General features: G+C 39.2%; 1 protein-coding gene across 6 annotated transcripts in view; it reads left to right on the top strand.

Moving 5' to 3' along the window:
• FAM13B (family with sequence similarity 13 member B) overlaps positions 1-21,389 on the top strand; it is a 55,306-nt gene that overhangs the window by 27,209 nt on the left and 6,708 nt on the right. For 4 of the 6 annotated variants that reach the window (XM_079967506.1, XM_079967509.1, XM_079967507.1 and 1 more), the window contains 12 exons: positions 2,760-2,801; positions 4,079-4,225; positions 5,007-5,133; positions 7,754-7,818; positions 8,786-8,840; positions 9,176-9,323; positions 11,852-11,917; positions 13,270-13,477; positions 18,187-18,319; positions 18,886-18,967; positions 19,384-19,613; positions 20,701-20,784. In XM_079967506.1, coding sequence (XP_079823632.1) covers positions 2,760-2,801; positions 4,079-4,225; positions 5,007-5,133; positions 7,754-7,818; positions 8,786-8,840; positions 9,176-9,323; positions 11,852-11,917; positions 13,270-13,477; positions 18,187-18,319; positions 18,886-18,967; positions 19,384-19,613; positions 20,701-20,784 — 1,387 coding nt within the window. The remainder of the gene's footprint in view (positions 1-2,759; positions 2,802-4,078; positions 4,226-5,006; positions 5,134-7,753; positions 7,819-8,785; positions 8,841-9,175; positions 9,324-11,851; positions 11,918-13,269; positions 13,478-18,186; positions 18,320-18,885; positions 18,968-19,383; positions 19,614-20,700; positions 20,785-21,389) is intronic. The other 2 variants (XM_079967508.1, XM_079967511.1) reach the window with 2 other exon arrangements.

The following is a 21,389-nucleotide window of genomic DNA, read 5'->3' as shown; positions in this document are numbered from 1 at the left end:
TTCTGGCGAACCAGAGCAGTGCACGGAAATGCTGTTTACCTTCCCGCCGGAATTTGATGTGCGTTTGAACTGCTAGGTTGGCAGGAGCAGGGACCGAACAATGGGAGCTCACCCCGTCGCGGGGATTCTAACTGCCGACCTTCCGATCGGCAAGCCCTAGGCTCAGTGGTTTAACCCACAGCGCCACCTGCGTCCATCTAGTGCATAATATACATACTTTTAATTTACCTGTCTAATAAATTTTTATTACAAAAGTGAAGGACTTTTGCCATCTTAACTATTCCGGTATGTGTCAGCATTTCAGATTTGGGTTTTCAAGTTCAGTGAAGCTTTCTGCCCACAAAGTTTGGAAAAGCTATATATGTGTGTACCCCCCCCCCCTTTATATATCCTATATTCAGGATTCAGGATAAAACCAGATTTTTTACATTCTGGATCCATCCTTTATAGATCCCATAATGTCCCAAAGAGTTGCATTTTTAAGAGTATTAATATCTTTGTTAACAGCATATTTTCCACCTTCCTTTTCATTTAAGTTATAATGCTTATTAAGTTGCAGCTATTCCACAAACTAAGGCAGCAGTTTTTTGTATACCTACATGAAAGTAAGCTCTATTCAATTCAGTGGGACTGACTTCTGCATAAGAAAACATTCATAGGATTTATAGTTAGGAGGTGCAGGGAGAGATGGAACCTAAGCTATAAACATTTATGTATTACACTCCTGAATTTTACTAATTATCTTATTTATTAAAGACACAACAGCTAAGACATGCTCTTCAAGTCCTCTGGTAACATACCCCCTCCACCAATTGTTGAGGGCTGTATCTAGCAAAATTGTCCCATGTCCAAGCTCCCTCTGGACTTAAATCGTAAATATGGCAAAATGCCATTTTTTAAGATTCTGCCTCCTGTTACTGCTAGGTAGCACAACCTAACAAGTGTGACCTGCGACAAAATATTGCACCATAGAGTGCCCTTCACCCATGCCATGCCCCCCACTTCCGACAGCAATCAATTACCATTCCATTCTCACTAGATTTTCATTCTTGTTGGGCTGTTTTTGATACCCCCCTCTTAAGTTCTTTTTTTAAGATCTTTTATTTTTCTGCACGTCTTTGGGGTTGCTCTGAGCCTACCTCCCTCTCATGTGGATGATACTGTTGTGGTTACATAAGAACGCACCCTCAGAAAAGAATTCATTCTTTGTATAGTGAATGAAGACAATAAGTGTGGATAACACACCGACTCTTCTTTTTTTAAAAAAATTAATTTTAAAAGAAAGGTTATACAAAATTCTGCAAAATAGTGTTATCAAACAATATCTGATGATAATATGTGTAGTCCACATACAATTACTGATCACTGTGACACAAAACCAGCCTTAAAATAAAACCAAAGTAAAACCACAGGTAGGTGAATGTGTGGAAGGTAGTGACTTGAACTATTTATTATAGTATGGACACAATGGTTAAATATGAGACAGGGTTACAAAACATGGGCCCTATTATTCCAAGGGAATTAAAGTGACTCAACATTGGAATGCTTTTTTTACAGTATTTGTTTGTAAGCTGGGGGTAGGGTGCTCGGTCACTGAACCTTCTGACCAGTAGTAGCTCATCTCTTTTGAAAGACGAGATGATGCCTTATTGCAGGCACCCCCAAACTCTGCCCTCCAGCTGTTTTGGGACTACAACTCCCATTGTCCCTAGCTAACAGGATCAGTGGTCAGGGATGATGGGAATTGTAGTCCCAAAACTCCCCCCCCCAGCTCTTCATACTTCTCAGTGGCACATGGCCAGTATTAAGATAGTTGTGAGACCAATGATCTGAATGTGACCTGGCTGGGATTGCTGCCATATGGACAGTCTTAATGACTCTGATCTGGTATTCTGCTACCATTTAATTAGTTGCATCAATTCACCTCACCATATATTAGGCCACATTTTTAGGGCCTGTTTTAGGGGATTGAGTTGCATGTTTGTTGTGGAACTCCCAAGTCACCAAAGGCTGAGACTGCCTCTATATCTCTCCCCCCCCCCCCATGTAGGCATGAGGTATAAAAGATTGTGGTGGTGATGATGATGATGATGATGATGTATATTTCTACCATGCAGTAAATGGATTGGGCCCTTCATGCCATTTTATATTCCCATCACAATCTAAGATTTTGCCAAGAAAACTCTCACTGAGTCCCGTCAGGGGAAAAGGCATGGTATAAATACCCCAGGAATAATTATGTTCTGATTCCTATCTTAGTCTAGGAGGTCTACTTAAAAATCAAGAACAAAACTCTACATTCTTAATTAAGCCTCTTAATTTTTACGAGAAAACCCCTTAAAGACCATCAAATCATAGATCAGCTCTCTGTCTATAGATTTGTTCTGTGAGGTTTTGATAGCACTGTTGTCAACCTATGTTAAACCCATGAAGATCCATGAGGATCTGTATCTTCAGTAAATGTTTTTGTGGTGCTGGCAAGCTCTGGACCTGTAGACCCTGTGTAAAATCAGACAAATTCAGAAGGGATGCATTCTAATTCTGACCTTTACCCAAACCCTATGGCAAAGTGTGCACTTTCTTTCTGGCTGGGAGAGGGAGGCAGACAAGCAGCCAGAGGGGGTGGTGACCTTAGTGCACTCCAAATGTGACCATAGGCCCAAAAAGGTTGGTGACACCTGATTTATATTTTTTAAAGATAGAATATGTACAATTCTGAAAAATGCCATTAGGTTTAATCCAGAACTCTTTCATTTCAGTGCTCATCTCTCTCCCTTAAGCATCTTGCCAGCCTCTGCAGAGTAAGTATAAATTCCCAAAAGGAATCGAAAATACTCTTAATTGGACTGTGTTCTGTTATGGAAGTGTTGCACTGTTTGTGCATTAGTTTATTCAGTATAAAGAGACACCTATAGCTAAGAACTGAATGGCTACTTAAAGTCCGTATATTAAATCCCCCCTCCATATTTCTTGATTCTCCAGATAACCCTACTTATTCACTACCTTTTCTAACATTCCATAACCTTTTAGTTATTCCCCCCTCCACCCTCCTTTTTTATTACTCTATTGCACCTTTTTCTTTTAAGCCTCTATATGCCACAATACTTCATGTGCTTATTTCTCAGCCTAGGTTTCCAGCTTCAGCTGTGCCATCATGCGTCTCCTCCTTACTTCACTTCTGAGCACTCTTGCCTCTGTTTTCTCTTATTTTGCCAGTGTTGACTCTCTATGTACCATTTCGAAACATTTCTTCCTACCTAATTGACCATTCAGTTCCACACTAACTGCACTGTTATGTTGCTGATACCTTTACTCTGAGCCCTCAAGAGATTTCACGACATAACACCACCTGAGCCCAACGACCAAGGTGGTTTGTGGCAACAGGCATATTTTGAGTGAACTTGAGTCCATGTTGCTAATTTTACAAGTAGCATTATTGGGTTAGATGTAGCTGACAGTTTTAGAATAAAAAACATATAAGTAGGCAGATGTCCATATTAAAATTGACACCCACCTCTCATCTGCGTTAGGAAACCTAACCAGTGTTAATCAGGAAAGTCCTAAAACAATAGAACCTTAAGCTGGAGTGTATGCATTATAGAAAGCCCAGCTGGCCAGAAATCTAGAAACCAACCTATTGGATATCTAATGCATAAGAGACTTAGTTATGTGAGTTATACTACCTTTTTAATGTCTAGTAGAGTAGGTTTTCATATGACTTAAAATACCCAAATGACACCACAATGTGGTGGTAAATATCCTCTTGACAATCTAATGAATAATCTGTTGAGAATATATTTTGGATTTACTATTTGATAGCTGTGTTTGTTACTTGCCCGAGCTCTTTAGATGAGTAGTCTTGCAAAAAGTTAATACAATGCAGTTGTAAGTAAATGGATTATAGTGAATTAAAAGATGTGACTGTGTGCGTGCGTGCACGCACATGAGTGCTGCACACTCCTTTTTCAAGTCTGCTTTATTTTTTTGTGCTCTGCCTGCTTGGTACAGAATTGGGAAATGAGAATATACTATGTGGATAAATTAGATTGCTACTAAAACATAACTTCTTTTTTAAAAGCATCTTGGAAAGAACAATTAGAGCAGCTGTGGAACAACATCTATTTGATCTGCAGAGCAGCATAGATCAAGATCTCAAGAATTTACACCACCACCAAATGGTGTGCCAAGAAGCAAATATTAAGGGGGATGAAGGATCTAACAACCAGTAAGCTGACATTTTACTACTGGATTATATTTTACTGTTTATGTTACTATTTTTTTATTATTTTTTTTAATATTCTTTTTATTAAATTTCATTTATCACACACACACAAAGGAAAAACAGAACCATTTTTTTATAGCAACATCATGTTATATAAACTGGCGGTAAGTGAGTAAATAAAAATACAACTGTTACGTGGCAGAGCAATATTTTGGCCTTTTGTGTAACTAAGCTCTGTGTTATAAGTATTGCCACTGCTCATCCGAACAACTTAGTAGTTGAATTTCCTTGATTACTGTGTGAAGGCAGCCCTGGAAGCCTATTTCATTATCTGCTGTCTGTGCGTGTACTTGACAGGAGCAATACAGGTTTCCCCCAAGAGCGATACCTGTAACCGGTGCTTTTTTGTGGGGGGATGCAGGGGTACACATACCCCTTAATATTTTGTTAATGTTTGTACTTTTGCCCATTTACTGTATTTATTTTTCTCAATTTGAACTATAAAATGGTGATTTTCTTGAGTCAAAATGAGAGTAGGCATAAACATTTTTAAAGGAAAAAAGCACTACCTGTAACTAATAGTAAATTAAGAATTGTGCCAGAGGAGACAATTTAGATATATCAATGATCCTTTAAATAACCCCTTCCCCCCCCCCAAAAGTAGTTTGACTTGTGAACGTCTTCTAACCTAATTGTACCCCAGGATTTTCCCAGCATTATTATTTTTTCACTTCTAATAATTGCAGCATTTTTTAAAATATATATATATTTGTTTTGATATTAGGGATGATACTGAAAAGAATATTACTAAAGATGGTGAGAATCTTGGTGACTGCTCTGAAGCTGTGGATTGCACTAATTTAGACAATGAAGTTATGCAGCCTGTGTCTGAAGAAAAGGAAAATTATCAGGTAATGTAGCACAGAAGTATTCTGTGGAATTTGCTTCTTAGTAAATGTGCATAGAACTATACTGCACATGTTTTTTAGCAACATTGGAAAAAGTAGGTGTCCTGAACCTATATTTTGTTCAACTCCATCCCAATAAGCTATTTTATTTGTTTTTGTTTGTAATTTGCAGTTTTGATATCCCATCTACTAACCAAACTTCTTGCAGCGGCAGTACAGTAGAAGTACTCGATTTTATTTCCCTAGGTTCTCTAGTTTATTTCTTGGAAATTTTACTTAAAGTTTCATGCTTTGCCAAGTGCAAGGGGGTTCTTTTTCAGGGTTTTCAGAGGTAAACACGGGTTGTGAGGAAGTCTAAGATTTATGGCAATTTATTCATAAGAGTTAATGGCAAAACAAGCAAGCAGATAACACCCCCATTCATCTGCTTAGAGCTCCAAAGATACAGCAGCGGAAAGACCCCAAGCTAGCCAAGGGGTCATGCAGTACCCATGCTGGCTTTCAGGCTTGCGCCAAAGCTCACTTCTTGGGTCAGACTTCAGGGTTTTTATCCTATCTGTCCTGAGTCACGTGGCATGAGGTGCGATTGTTTAACTTTCCAGACCTAGCACCATGGGTCTTATGGTCTGGGTATGTGCCATCAGACAAACCAACAGCTAAGCCATGAAATTAACTCTGAGGTCCTTTTGATGTACCACAGCTGTATTATCTCTAATCAGGGGATGTTCCCCACATTAGCACTTCAGTCTGGGAAAGAAGACAAGTCAGCATGATTCAGCAATAACGTTACCTGCTACCAGCCTAGAGGCTAAGAGAAACAGAGAGTGCCTGTTCTCTGGTAGCCTCTATGATGACATGAAGGACTAATTGTGCCAGGCCAACCATGTCTCCTCAAAATACCACGGATCTTCCGGTGTATGTCCACTACACTTCATGAACTTCAAAAAATGGAAGCTTGGCATGAAACAAGCTTCTCAGCCCCTTCCATTTGCTCATTTGTAGTGTATATTCACAAATATTTTTCACCTTTTCACTTGTTGCAGAAAATGGTGGAAACTGAGGCAAGTGAAAAGCAATAGGAAGTGGAAGCTTTGTTCTGTAGTGTTGTTTCGCTGTGGTTGGCAAAATGATTACACTCTTGTACCAAATAGTTGCAAATGTACTGTATTTTGAAATATTTGAAAGTTAATTTTCCACATCAAGGTTATACAGTATTTGGACAATCATAATTATTGTGACAGGAACAAATGTAGCCTTCCCTTGGGATCTCACAACCCCACTCCCTCTCTTTCAACATGACCATGAAGAGGAGAAGCTTTGGCTTCTGTTTTTTTATTTAACCACAGCTTGTTGTGTCATCCAAATTCAGCAAATTTGTAAATTATAACAATGGTTTGTTTGAAACAATAAAGCCCAAATATGGCTCTGCATAACAGAATGTTTCTCTCCAGATTCTTTAAGCTCTCTCTCTCGATCCCCCATATATTTTTAAATTGAGCTCATCATATTGCACAGTTAGCACCTTCACAAGGAATACTCACAAACTGAATCAATGTAGGATCTTGGCACTGGGCATAAGTTCCACATAGATAGTCCAGAACCCACAAAAATAGGGGGAAACAAATTATATCGAGTTGTTGTTTTTGTGTCATCAATGTATGTGAAACCTCACAAAGGAGAAGATAGGTTCTTGCCAAAAGGGGCTTGAAGTTTAGATACTGACACAAGAGACATAGCAGAGGAAAAGGAGAGAAATAGAATCAAGAGTCAAAAGAGGAAGATCATTTAGATGTAAACAGCCTGAAGCCTGCTCAGTCCCTTTGGAGGGATTTGAGGGGTGCAGTTGGGAGACGGCATTAGCAATCTGGACAGCTGCTTGGCGCTGAATTTGGTAGGATGTATGAAATCCTTAATCACTTTTCAAAATGTCAACAGGGACTGAACAAGCTGTGATAAGTTTAGTTTAGGCTACTGGCAGTTCTAGCTACACCTCTGAAAAAGAAATACTTCATGATTCTCAGCAGTTTCCAACTTGTTATATGTAGTTGGGATTAGGGAGCTTAGAAAATGCATTATAGCAGAAATAAGTGTTGTCAGTAAAATTCACATCTATAAATCTGATATTGTTACTAATGAGTAAAAGTATGTGTTCCTCTGTTGTTGCTTTACATAGTATGAGTGCTTGCTGCCAGCAGCAAGCATCTCATTTTATCTTTGTCGCTGCTTTATTTAGTAACAAGGATTAATTGTACCTTTTAGTGTGTCCAACTGATGAGTCATTTTACATAAGCTGAGGACAAGTCCTCATCATGTTTGTCATTATTGTTTTGTTCAGATCTCTGGGCCTCAAATCTGCAATTAATATGTGTCAGTAGCCCCTTATGAAAAAATCTGTTTTCTAGATATAAGAAGAGGGCTAAAAATGAACAGTCTATTTGTGTTATATTAATGTTTTCTAATAAATTGTGGTTTGGCCACATTTGTACAAAGTTAAGGAACTGAATGTATATTCAGGTCGACCACACATAAAACCTTAAGTTTGGTTTATTTTATTTTTTTTAAATAAGATGTGGGTGTTTCAGTCTGAAGTATCATGCTGAAGTCTGTGTTTTTTCCTAAATAGGAAGCAGGCATATTATTGCGGCCATGTGATGGAACAGAAGACGCTAAAGAGTCTGTTGGAGATAAGTATGTATTTTAGTATAAATGAGAGCATGGGGGGGGAATGTAACAGTTTGCATTTCTAGCATCAGCTTTGTGAATGCTGAATAATTTTTGTTCAGATAAAATCTTTTAAAAATTGAGTTATCATCCAGAAGTGATTTGACTGGCATGAGTACTTCTATTTGTTGTTAGAACAATGGAGAAAAATTGGCAGTTATTTTATCCAAGTTTAGACTTTAAAGTCATTTGCTTTTAAAAACAGTGTTGATACTACCAGCACCCTTATTTTCTATTTTATGTGGACTGCTTAGGTGTCCAGGTTTTTGTGATTATTGTTTTATTAGAGTAGGGAAATGGGAAAGCCAGTCAAGTTAATAATAATTTAATTTAAGCCTATTATCTGGCCTAGCAACCTTTCACCTTTCTGTTAACTCAGTTCTTGTACTTGCAGTTATTAATGTATCAGAAGGTCTTGTGGCTCTGACCCCAAATGTCTCCTCTAGCCAATTTCCTGCTATACATTCTGGCTCAATTCAGATAAATCATGGTTAAGGAAGTTTAACTATGGTTTCGCATGATGTCTGAATTGACAAACCATGGTTTGCAATCAGTTGACAAACTAGAACTGAAAGCCATTTTTAGTGGGTTTCCAAACCATGGTTCTTGCTAATTATGATTTCACATGACCTCTGAATTGACGAACAATAGCTGTGGCTACTGCTATTGATCCACCTTCCAAGGCTACTACATCTAGAGATGAGAGTGTTGGGCAGATGAAAAATGAAAGCAGACAAGTATCTCTAATTGATCGTTTGCTTGATTGTTTGGAAGCTTAAACTGTTCACTGGGGTTCTGAATCATGATTGGCACAAACCATGGTTTAGTGTGATGTCTGAATTGAGCCTATATGTGTGGTATAAAAGACTAAATTGTCTTCACAGATGCTTTGAAGTAATAATCTGCTCAAACAATAATAAGACTCTGTTTATAGGCAAGATTGTACATCATTTGATGATGGCGACAAAATGACTTCACACGTGATTCTGGTAAGAAATTGCTTCTTTATTTTTTCTTGTAAAGCTAGGCCTTAATGTTAAACATGCTTGCTTACTTAAATGTGCACTCTCCCTAAGAGTCTCGTGTTTCCTTTGTGCCAGAGTGGTTGCTTATGGGGGGGAGGGAGAGAGTGTTTGCTTATGTGTGTGGAGTTCATTGGCATAATGTTTAGTTATATTCACATTCATAGATCTTCTAGACAGAAAAACACTGTGAAATTAATTCAGTGGGTTTTTTATTTTGGGTTTGTTTGTTTTTTGTTGGAGACTGAAACTTGTTAACTCCATTGTGGAGTGATTAGAATAACTGTGATGTTTATTTACAGGGTTTTATTAGCAAAGTTTGTGATCCAAGTGTCAAAAATGAGTTGGAAGAACTGAAAAACAGAAATAACAATGCTCCCGAAGCAACATTGTGTGTCCCTGTACCACATCTTGATTTGAAGAATGTGAATGGTGGTGACAGATGGGAAGGTAATTCTGAATCCTTTGATACTTTTGAAGAACAGAGTAATTCTGAAACTTTTCAGAAGCTTGCATTTGTTTTCCATTAACTTTTGGATGATTTCATAGCATTTTAAGAAATGAACTAGTAGCTGTTTGGAATAAGTGTGAAGAGAAAATAGATGGCAAGAATGATAGTTACATTTTGGAGGTTAAGGCCGCCACTCAGTTTATCCTAAACATAACCAAAAGCAAAGCAACCTAATGCTTATTCAAGCCCTTAAAAAAGTATTCATATGCTTTTAACATTCCTGTACAACATATGTGTGCTTCCAGTGAGTCACCTTTTTAGAGTATCTGTCTTGTATAGAACTCCGTATATAGCTGGCATGGCAAGTATACTGTAACCCTCTGGCGAATCCACTACTAAATCTTTAAGCTACAAGGTAGGCGGGGATCATCCTAGAAATTATGCAGTGAATCCTTCATGCCTCTCCAGGTCAAGGATTGGAGCAAAGACTGAAGGTTGTCTGTGCCAAGCTCACAGGGTCAAATCAGCAATCACCCCACCACCTTCCCACCATCATTTATTGCCATGGAGCCTAAGAACTTAAGAAAAGTCCTGCTGGATCAGAGCAGAAGCCCTTCTAGTTCAGCATCCTGTAATCACAGTAGCCATCCAGGTGCCTATGTGCAGCCCACAAGCAGGACCTGAGCACAACCCTGAGCTCTCCTGAACACAGCAGCAGAAATGGGAGCAGTTTCCCAGGTCACTGTGCATATGAGGTGCCTAGAACACCTGAGCCCAAGCAGCAACCAGAGCGGCCATACTCCTTGCCCTCCTATACTGTGGGAAATGAGTGGAAGCTTCCTTGAATGCTGTGCTCCTGAGGTGCCTTGAGTGCCTTGGCCAAGCAGTATTCACACCTCTCTTCTTTCCTTTCCTACAAGAAAGGAGCATGTAGGCCATATAATGGTCAAACCAGCAGGGACTTCGTAGCCACAGTTTTTAACTTTGGTACAAAGTGCAGCCCTAAATGATATACAGTGGCATGTAGTGTTAGTGCTTACTTATGAAGCAAGTACTGCCCTGTTGTATAACAAATTTGAATACGCGTAATTCAACTAACCTCAATATTAATATCAATTTGAGGTATAGATATTAATTGTTTTGTGTATAATTTAAAAATCAACCTGGTGTTCTTATGTGGTATCAGGCATTTAGGGCTATTCTTTTTACACTAATGAGCAAATAAAAATTGTTGGGAGTTTCTTATAGAACAGGAAAGGTGAATACCTGGACACCAGGAACACAGACATGAAACTTTCAGTCTTCGGTTATTTTTTTTGTATTATAAAAAGTATGAATGCTTTGCATCAGATGTAACACCAAGCCATAATTTGGCACTATGAGAATGACCCTGGAAGGAGTCTGGCTTTTGCACTCCCTTTTCTACCTTCTCCAAATACATTTAGAGTAATTAAGGACTTCATTGTTTTCAGCAAACCATATGAAAAACTATGATTTGCACTTGTCCAATAAATTGGTGTTTGATCCTAATTTGCAGAACAAACACAAATGGTTGTTTGCTAGTCTGGATGTAAGGGGAAACTTTATGCTGAAAGCCAGGAATATTGGAAGGAAGGCACACATACCAAACTATGTAGCTGAGCCAGTGTGTGGATGTGTACCAATATTAATCCCAACATGGAATTGCTTCCTACATAGGTGATAGCTTCCATCCCTATTTTTTTCCTGAATCTAAGCATAAGAAGTATACTTTGCGCCCAAATATTTGCTTTAAAAGCAACAACAGTCCTTTGTTATGGTAGGAATGTCAGCTTCTCAGGTTGCTTTTAGAAGAAAACATGTGGCAAATAGGACTTCTTATTCTGTTTGCTGCTGTACTCTGTAACTTCTTTGTGCTCTTGGAAGGTCTTGCATGGTCCTTTGGACCCTGGACTCAATCTGGTCATTCTCTGTTCTCTTGAAATCAATTAGAATTCTAGTATGCTAAACTTTTTATGTTAGACTAGTTGGATTTCCTGTGTAAGCCTGTGGGATCCTGGTCTACTTCATTGCTTTGCAGAGTGAGGCCTGTTTACAATGTTGTGATTAAAAAAATCTGCTTCAACCAGTATTAACATTTATCATTCTAATTAAACAAATGCATGTGTTGAGTGCACAAATAATTTAATTATTCTCCTGCATTTTGAATTGCTCTTACTGTCTTTAAAAATATGAGCAAAAACTGTCTTGTGTGGAAATCCTCTTCCGTTAAAAACGTGTTTTGCTAAAACATGGGAAAGCATGTGGCTTTTTGTTTGTCAGCTCTGATCCAACCCTTCTGGAAAGGCTTTTAATTAATAAAGGGCCTAATCTTGGGTGGTGCTGGGCACCTTCAACTGTCCCACATCATTGGGAATGGGGTGCTCACACCTGGCCCGCTCAGTTGGAAGACTTTCCTTGTGCTGTACTTCCTACATGTTATGTATGGTTTGTTCTAACTGTGCGATGTGTTCACTTCAGTATTTTTTGCCATTTTTTCATTTATTAGCACCATGCCCTATCACTTTTCCCCTCATTGATTTCAAAACAATGCATCTGCAGACAGAAGGGGAGGGTAAGTATGGCTCGCCATACATTCAGTTATCTACAGTTTTTCATGGTTATGGTTGCTTTCAAATTACCCCTTTACCTGCTGCCTTCTGAAGAGCCATAACTTACTTACAGAGGCACATGCCTTGCATGCATCAGGTTCCAGGTTCAGTTAAAGCATTCCAACCAGCAGGGCTGGGAAATACCTCTGCTTGAGACCTTGGAGAGCTGCTACCAGTCAGAGTGATTATTAATCTGCTGGATGGACAACCAATGGTCTGACTCTGCATAGGGCAGCTTAATATGCTCACAGCAGGAGGACATGCTTGGTTTGTGTTTTTTAAACCCGGCATCTTTTATGTCAAGACGGTGATTCCTTAAAGGCATTTTTGTACTCGGTGGGAAGCAGGTACAAGTGGGTCAATCAGCATTTTGTTGTGTTACCATTCCATATTCTTTGAACTTAGCATTCAAGTAGAAGAATTGCACTGGAAATTATGGTGACTATACTTATCCTGATAGCAGCTAAGCAGACAGCTAAAAAGCCCTTAAGAGAGTAGATACAAATTTTTAAAGGGACATTAGCAAGGATTTTATTTCCTGGGATCCCTTACTTAATCTTTCAGTTCCTTTAAAGCAGAATTTTTTTTATGAAACATATCAACAAATCATTTTCCCCCTCAAATTTGGAATTTTATTCTGTTCTTTTTTTCATGTTTGAAAACAATTTATGCTCCTTCAGCATCGCTCTAAGACTAGTGAACTAATCCTATATATCAACACATGAAGGAAGTCAGAACTTTTTATATACTGAAGCATAGTTGATTTTGTTTTGTTTTCTAACAGTACAGTCCTATACATGTCTACTTAGAGGTAAGCCCTGTTGAGTTTAATGGGACTTTCTCTTAGTCAAGCATATATAGGATTGCAACCTAAGAGTTGTAAAAGATTGCATTCATTATCTTTATGTAGATGGATCCATGCACTTAATGTTGCACTTGAACTATTTCAGTGTGCCTTTTATTGCTTTTACAGAAAATATCTGCTGTCAGTGGATTAAACATCCCACTGGCTTTGTTGTGCTATCTAAAATGCACACTGTATATAATTTGTTGTGCAGAATTGTACAACTTTTTAAAGTAATGCATGCTGACTATTTAGAAAAATGCGTAAGTTGTATACACTCATGAATATTGTTGTATATGTATTTTGGGTGTATTGGGCTATTTCTTTTTTGTTTGCTTTATGACATGTAGCTTTCCAGTGCATTTCACTATTCATTTTGTGTATAAGCATACTATTTAATGCACACTTGGTTTTCTTGTGACCCTATAATACCTAAGTGCCATTTGCTTTTTATTTCATTGTCTTTTGTAGAGCCGTTTCCTGCTTTTAAATCTTGGCAGGAAGAGAGTGAATCTGGAGAAGCTCAGCTTTCTCCACAAGCTGGAAGAATGAATCATCCTCTGGAAGAAGACAGTCATCCCATATTGTCACATCGGAGTTTGGATTTTGGACAAAGCCAGCGTTTTCTGCATGATCCAGAAAAAGCAGATTCTTCATCTAAAGCACTTTCTTTTGTTAGGTAGGTAGTTAATGCTCACAACTAAGCTACACAAGATCAAATTCTGATGTTTGGAGTCAGTTCTCTTTAGAAAAGAGGTGTTTTGGTGTAAAAGCTGAGATAGAATTGTAGCGTTAGAAGGGACCTCAAGTGTCATCTAGTCCATCTTCCGGCATTGCAGACTTGGGAGACTTCTGTACCTTGTATGTAGAAATCTCAAACCTGATTTTAATTTGGATCCATTGAATATGCTCATTGCTCATTGAAATCTAGTCAGGACTAATTTAAGCCCTACTGGATCCAGTGGGTCTAGTCAAAGTTGTAACTACAAGGAAAGGTTAGAGCATTTTGGTCTTTTTCATTGAGAAGTAAGGTGGGACACAGTAGAGGTGTATAAGATAACATGGGGTGGTCTTCACCTAATCTGTCATTGCAAAGCCTGTACAAGGGATTTTGCTTGTGCAGTGGAGTTTCCCCCCTCCCACCTCTGGAATTGGCCTGGGGGGTGTCAGGAGAACTCCTGGAACAGCACATTGAGGAAAGGAGAGGGGCTGATCGATCATTCCATCAGGCAGGCAGCAGTTCACCATAGAGCAACATTGAATTCCACCCGAAGTGTACAGAAAGTGGATATTGAAGATGTTTTTCATCTTCTCTCATAATACTAATATGCAGGTCCATCCTGTACCTCTTTATACGGTGCATAAACTATGAATTTTGCTGCCAACTTGGATGGCTTTAAAAGGGATTAGACAAATTTATAAATAATAAGGCTATCAGTGGCTACTAACTATGATGGCTTTATTCCCCCCCGGGAAGGCATCATGCCTCTGAGTACTTGCAGCTGAGAATCGCAAGTGGGGAGAGTGCTGCTGCAGGCAGGTCCTCCTTTTCAGCTTCCCATAGGCATTTGGTTGGCCACTGTGAGAACAGGATGCTGGACTTGATGGGCTTTGGCCTGATCCAGCAGAGCTGGTCTTCTGTTCATAACTAAGTCTGGATCCAATCCATTTATGCTTAAACTACGTGGTCATTGTTGTGATGCTATCTAGTCTGACTTTTAGTGTGTATGGATTTCCCACCTGTTTCCAGTTAACGTAAAGCAAATTTAACACTGTGGTTGGAGAGAGAGGCATTCTAGAGTATACTGAACCCGCCCATAATAGGCAAAATGTTATATCTTTTTAATGATGGAGACTTGCCTTGCCCTGAGTTCTGATTCATGTTAGTTATTGAGCATTGTTATACAAGAATACTTTTCTGGTTATGAAAATTATACATAAACCAACCATTGTCACTACAAAGTTTTTTTCAATTTTTTCTGAAGTGGAAGAACAATGAGTGGAAAGCATACTCAGTCAAGGCTTTAAGCCTCATGTGGGCCTGAACCATCTTCTTGCCACAAGCTTTCTTTGTTCTACAATGCTACAACTGACTTCAGTACTCCTAAACATGTTTATAGCTGCAAAAAGTGTTAAGGGTTGTGGCTAGCACTGCTGTTGCATGAATGGAACAGACTTACACTCACACATTGGGATTTGCCCTTTTCCTCCCCGTTGTCATCTTCAAAACCATCTCCAGACAGGGGGACCCCTGCAGCAAATTTTGGTGATGAATTCGGGTGGCGGAGAGAAATTTAGATACAGTCCATAGTGTTGAACTTACAGAGCACTGGTTGTTTCCTAACATGTCAGCTTTTCCTTTTCCTTTTCCTTTTCCTTTTCCTTTTCCTTTTCCTTTTCCTTTTCCTTTTCCTTTTCCTTTTCCTTTTCCTTTTCCTTTCTTTTCTTTTCCAGTGTTAGCTAAACTGTTTGTCATTCTCAAGATCTCATTTCCCTGTGTACTTGTATATTTCACTACCATTCTTCACTGCTTCTTAAACACATTTGTTGGAGCCAGGCAGACCTTAGACCTATAACACTATAACCTATAATCTGTAGAGCCTTCACCTTGGTGTTTACAGCAATAAGGTCCCTTGACCTTAAAATGGAAATTGGTTGGTTTTGTCTCAGAGCAGTAGAGCTCTGGGAAAATCTATGGAGAAATGGTGATGTCCATTTGTTTTTCTTTTTTAAATGCATAGTTACTCATTTTGCTAAGCAGGTGCTAGGGAATTCAGGCTTCGGAGATCTTGCATGATGATACACTTGTTCTATATCTTTTTCTCTACCGCCTTTTACTTTTGACCCCATGCCAATATGTCTTCTGAGACTATGTTTAACAATGTACTTTGCATAAGCATGGACCACCTGACATCTGTCTCCCATTTTCTACACAACCTTTGACTCAAACCGTGTCAGGTCCCCCTCCCCCCGTATTAACAAAATACTTGGAACTTATGTCTCATATGGTACCATGGTGCATGGAGCGGTATTTGTGTTGTTCAGTAAGAAATAACTTCTTGAATCTGCCTGGATCACAGCATGTCGTCAGTTGTCCAAATTTGTGACTTCTTTTCCAAAACATCAATTTAAAATAGTACTACTTTCACTTCCCTGGACTTAACTGCCCCTGGCTGCAGAAAATCTTGTTTCATCCTATGTTGTAGGCACCAGATGAGTCTTTGGTACATTTAGAGTTGTTACCATCTTGATCCTGAGATCATCACAAATCATGGTATGATTAGCAGTGACATTTTTCTTCAAGTGCCTATTCATTAGATTCATAGGTATCCTATTGCTGGTTATTTGATGATTATTTCTGTACTGCTTAATATATTTAAAATATCTCTAAACGGTTTACAGACAACTGAAGCAACAACAGACAACTTAAACAAATTGTTAGAAAAATAGTTACGTATAAAAACATTACATTAACACAGTTACTAATGCATATAAATCAGTATCAGTTCATTTTCCTTCTGACACACCCTCCCTCTCACCCTCTGGGTTTTCACCCAGGGTCCAAACAAACACTCAGCTCACCCACAAAAGTTTCATAGCGAGAAGAGTTCCTAGAAACAGCAGTCGTGACTGTAGTCTCTCACTCTAGCCTTGCTTTTTATGGGTAATCCCAAGGTGAATGGTACTTCAGCAGGCTGCCACCAGCTGTGTCCCATTCAGCTGCACTCTCCGCACCCAGTTCTAGGTACCACAGGTTTGCTGAGTTTCCCAAGGGGTCTGAAGGATCGGTAGAGGGGCACCTCTACTCGCAGCTCTTTCTTTATTCTCTGTTTCAACCTGTGGCTTATCCATTTTGTTTCAGTGTGGCTTTTCTGGCAGCCATAATACCATCTTTGAAGCTAATGATCTGTTCTGATGTTCCATTTCTACAGGTGCATTGGGACAAAATAGTCTTAAGATAGTCATAAGCCTTGGCTTCTCCTTCCTCCTAAAACTGAACTTTGTAACATTCATAATGCTTCGGCATACCTCATAATGAGTAAATAGATACCAGGTGGGCAGACTTGTGCAATAAAGAATTAGTAGCTAAGGTGCATTAGAGAATTTTTTCTTAAGTCTGGAAGGGGAAAAGCTGTACCAAAGGTACAAACACACGTTTTAGGGAGAAAAACTTCAATTTTCAGGTTACCCAGTGACAAAAATTTGTATATTTATATGCATATCTTCATGGTTCTGAGACGAGTGATACTTACTTCTTTCTTTTTTGCTCGCTTCCTATTTTTATGAGCTTCCAATGTTTTCACTTTTCAAGTGCACCATTTGAATTTGAGACTGTAAAGAGAGATTAACTTTTTCTGGCAGAATATTGATCAGAATATTAAGAGGGCAAAATAGGAATAGTGAATTGTTGACAACACTGAGGTGAAATTTGTGCTACTCAAGGGGTTCCAACACACACAAGGAGGGTGTGTGGCAAAGGGAGGAAAGCCCCATTGCTCTAGTGGAAGTCCTTGTGCAGGTTTCTGCTGCGGGATGCATTAGTTGAATCCAGCCCTTAGTGTTTGCTTTTAGCTAGCATAAGCTCCAAATCTTAGTGTCTTTTTGTTGTCTGGCTGTAGAGAGAATATCTAATACACCCTTTAAAATGGGGTAGCTGTTGCAGGTCACATCACTACAAGGAGGGAAGAAATAGAATACATTACGAAAAAGGCATGGAAAAGTGATGAAACTTTGTCAGGAGTATTCTGCCAGTTTGATTTCCAGTTCTTCATCTGATGCTTTGAAACCAAGAATCCTAAAATCATGCATAGAATTCAGCACTTGTAGGAGTTGTTGGCTCTGAATCTGAATTGTTAGCTTTTATTCAACTGAGCTAAGTAACAATGCTATTGTGAATATAATAGTTGAAATGAGCTTTTAAGATCATGTTCCATTCATCCCTGCATTCTAAACAATTTGATAATGGTGTCAGAGAGAATACATCATTTTCTGTTACTGCTTTTACCAGATACCTTTTAAGTTGTGGTGTGAAAGAGCTGTACTTTTCCCATAGAGGAGGGTTTGCAACGGTTCGATAGTTTTTTAGATGTTATGGTTTACAGCTTTTGGAAGATATCAATCACCTTGAGACAAGAAGAAGGGGTGGCCCTTATGAGTGACTCAAGCACTTGACTGACAGCTTTTTCACCTGCCATGTTCTTATCTGAGCAAAATGCAGCTTTAGTGAGGATTAGTGACAATGTTGTGTGAGAGAAGTTAACAGGTGAGACTATTTTTGTTCTGGCCTTTGTGATAGAAATATAAATGTACACCTGCTTGCTGTTTTCCAGTGTTGTGCATTTTACAATATATGTATTTGGTATCTAAAACCTTGCCCTTTAAATCCAGAACCCGAAGAGCATCATTTAATAGTTCTAAGGATGACAGAAGGGAAGACAAGACTCCTTATCAGCTAGTCAAAAAGCTGCAGAAAAAAATAAGGCAGTTTGAGGAGCAGTTTGAAAAAGACAAAAATTTCAAGGTAAGCTGCTGTTACACATTGGTAGCTAGCTAGCATTCCCAAAATTTAAAGTTTTGTCACATGGCTCTATGTATTCCTGTACAGTGGTACCTTGGGTTACATACGCTTCAGGTTACAGACCCAGAAATAGTACCTCGGGTTAAGCACTTTGCTTCAGGATGAGAACAGAAATCATGCTCCAGCAGCGCGGCAGCAGCAGGAGGCCCCATTAGCTAAAGTGGTGCTTCAGGTTAAGAACGGACCTCCAGAATGAATTAAGTACTTAACCTGAGGTACCACTGTATTGTAGTCAATGAAAAGGTTTCAATTGTATCCCAAAAAATCTATTGGGGGTTGGGCAGAACTAGATGGTTTGATCCAGCATGGTAATTCTTAGGTTCTTAATTCTCTGACCAAAGAAGTTGCATGCTGGGGTGTATGAAAAACACAAGCCCAGATTTTGCTGCTATTACTTACTTTGTCCAGTGAGGGGCATGGAGAGCTCTTCCAATGAAGAAGTCAACCCTGTTAAATTCAGTGTGTGTTTGATTTCTGAGAATCCTAATGCTATACGTGTCTCTTTTCAGCCGTCGTATTCTGATATTGCAGCAAATCCAAAGGTTTTAAAGTGGATGACAGAGCTTACCAAATTGAAAAAGCAAATAAAAGGTAAGAATTTTGTGTTTTATCTTCTTGGGCTTTCACACCTTTCATTGGACCTTACTGGAGAGAAGGGTGACTCATTTTTCACTCATTATACAGTGGTACCTCGGGTTACATACGCTTCAGGTTACACACTCCGCTAACCCAGAAATAGTGCTTCAGATTAAGAACTTTGCTTCAGGATAAGAACAGAAATTGTGCTCCGGCGGTGCGGCAGCAGCAGGAGGCCCCATTTGCTAAAGTGGTGCTTCAGGTTAAGAACAGTTTCAGGTTAAGAACAGACCTCCAGAACGAATTAAGTACTTAACCTGAGGTACCACTGTATATGAATGAATAAGTTTCTTGTTTCTGTGTTGCCTCAAGTAATTGAACAGTAATAATTGCAAAGTGACTTTGACTTTGGTATTCTTTCTTAAATACAGATGCAAAGCACAAAAGCTCAGATGGAGAATTCATACCTCAGACACGGCCACGAAGTAACACTCTTCCAAAAAGCTTCGGCTCATCTTTGGATCATGAAGATGAAGAAAATGAAGATGACCACCGGGTTGCACAGAAAGAAAGGAAGCCTACCAAGGAGGCCACAGTTGAACTCATTTTTAAAAGGCTGAAGGAAAAACGAATTGAAAGCTGCCTTCCAGAAGATATAAAGGTATATATGCCTGTTTTGTACTGGTATTGTTGCACTTGAAGAGATGAAAATCATACAGTTCAGCTTATTTTACAGCACTTGCAAATTTCCTAAGGCAGTCGACTTGCAACTTATGCACATTTAAGTTGTGCGATCGTAGCTTAACATGCTTGTCCCAAAAGGGGGGGGGCAGGGGGGATGGCGGCAATCCCACCCACCATAGCACACACTCTGGGAGAGTATTTGGAGGTGCATGGAGAGGCTGTAGTGGCCTTGGGAGAGCACATACGGCTTTTGGAGAGATTACGGAGGTGGTCAGAGTCTTCAGTGGCCTTGGGAGAGTTTTTTAAAGGGTTGTTTTGACTACAGTGGTGCCCCGCAAGACGAACGCCTCGCAAGACGGAAAACCCGCTAGACGAAAGGGTTTTCCGTTTTGGAGGCACTTCGCAAAACAAATTTCCCTATGGGCTTGCTTCGCAAGACGAAAATGTCTTGCGAGTTCTTGCGGGGTTTTTCCCCCTTTCCCCCCCCCTTTCCTAAGGCGCTAAGCCGCTTATCAGCTGATCTGCTGATAAGCCGCTTAACAGCTAATCGCTAAAAGCCGCTAATAGCGCTAATCCGCTAAGCTGTCAATGGGCTTGCTTCGCAAGACGAAAAAACCGCTATACGAAGAGCCTCACGGAACGGATTAATTTCATCTTGCGAGGCACCACTGTATTAATGATTTTGGCTTTGCATGCAAAACCCAAGGCCACGTAACCCCCACACAAGATGAGAGTCAACTGTATAACATGCATCACTAGATTACAGTAATCATTCACTGTATTTTAATTTTATAAGCAGACACTTGCACAAACTATTTCAAAGTCTCAAATGCACATATGGAGTAAGAGTTGTCATTTGGTATTAGGGTACAGTTTCCTGACAGTAGGAGAAGCCTCATGCAGCAGGTGCCATTATCTGAGTTTTGAACTCTTTGGAGCTTTTGGGCTGTATATGTATAAAATATATTCAGTATAGCTGTCTTATCTTTTATAATTTTAGCTTCAGAAGGAAGCTTACACTAAAGAGCAGATTTAGAGTAAGACACTTGTCTCTCTTGTTACAGAAAATGACGAAGGATGATCTGGTAGAAGAAAAAACGTCTCTCCAAAAAAGTCTCTTGTACTATGAAAGTCAGCATGGACGACCGGTAATATTCATTATTTCATTCTCTGCAATTATTTAATACACAGTTAATGTGGTTATGAAATATCACTGAACACCTGCCTCAAATAAATCTCATATTTTATGATTACCAAATGATTCTTAAAAAAGCATATAGATTGAATGTGTGCCATGTAGAGGCTCAAAGGATGAGCTGCAAAATAAGACTCAAAGGGCAGCTCTTTAAACACTGTTAACACTGAGGAGGGAAGAAATATTCTGAGCTGATGTTCTATTGTATTTTTGTTTTCAGTTCACTGCTTTGGTATTTTTTCTGCTGTGTATACATAAATAACAGATAAATAACCCTTCTTCTGGTGCTGTAGGGAGGTTAGTCAGGCCTCTGTACATTCCTGTATAAAACATTGCAAAGTACACACTTTCTACAGAATTCGCATTCAGTAGCAAGATGCAAAATTACCAGTATTGGAAAGCTTTATTTTTCTGTAATTACTTATTGTCCACACCTAAATTGTGAACTTGCACAGTTTTGGTATTCTCCAGCTATTTGAAGTGTCACCAGATAATGCTCATGTTTACTTGTTATGATAAACTATGGGGGAAGCACTATGAGGACGAAACTCCATTAGC

This window comes from Podarcis cretensis (assembly GCF_951804945.1).
Source record: "Podarcis cretensis genome assembly, chromosome: 2".
NCBI classification, from domain to species: Eukaryota; Metazoa; Chordata; class Lepidosauria; order Squamata; family Lacertidae; genus Podarcis; species Podarcis cretensis.
This window is presented reverse-complemented; position numbering and strand designations above follow the sequence as displayed.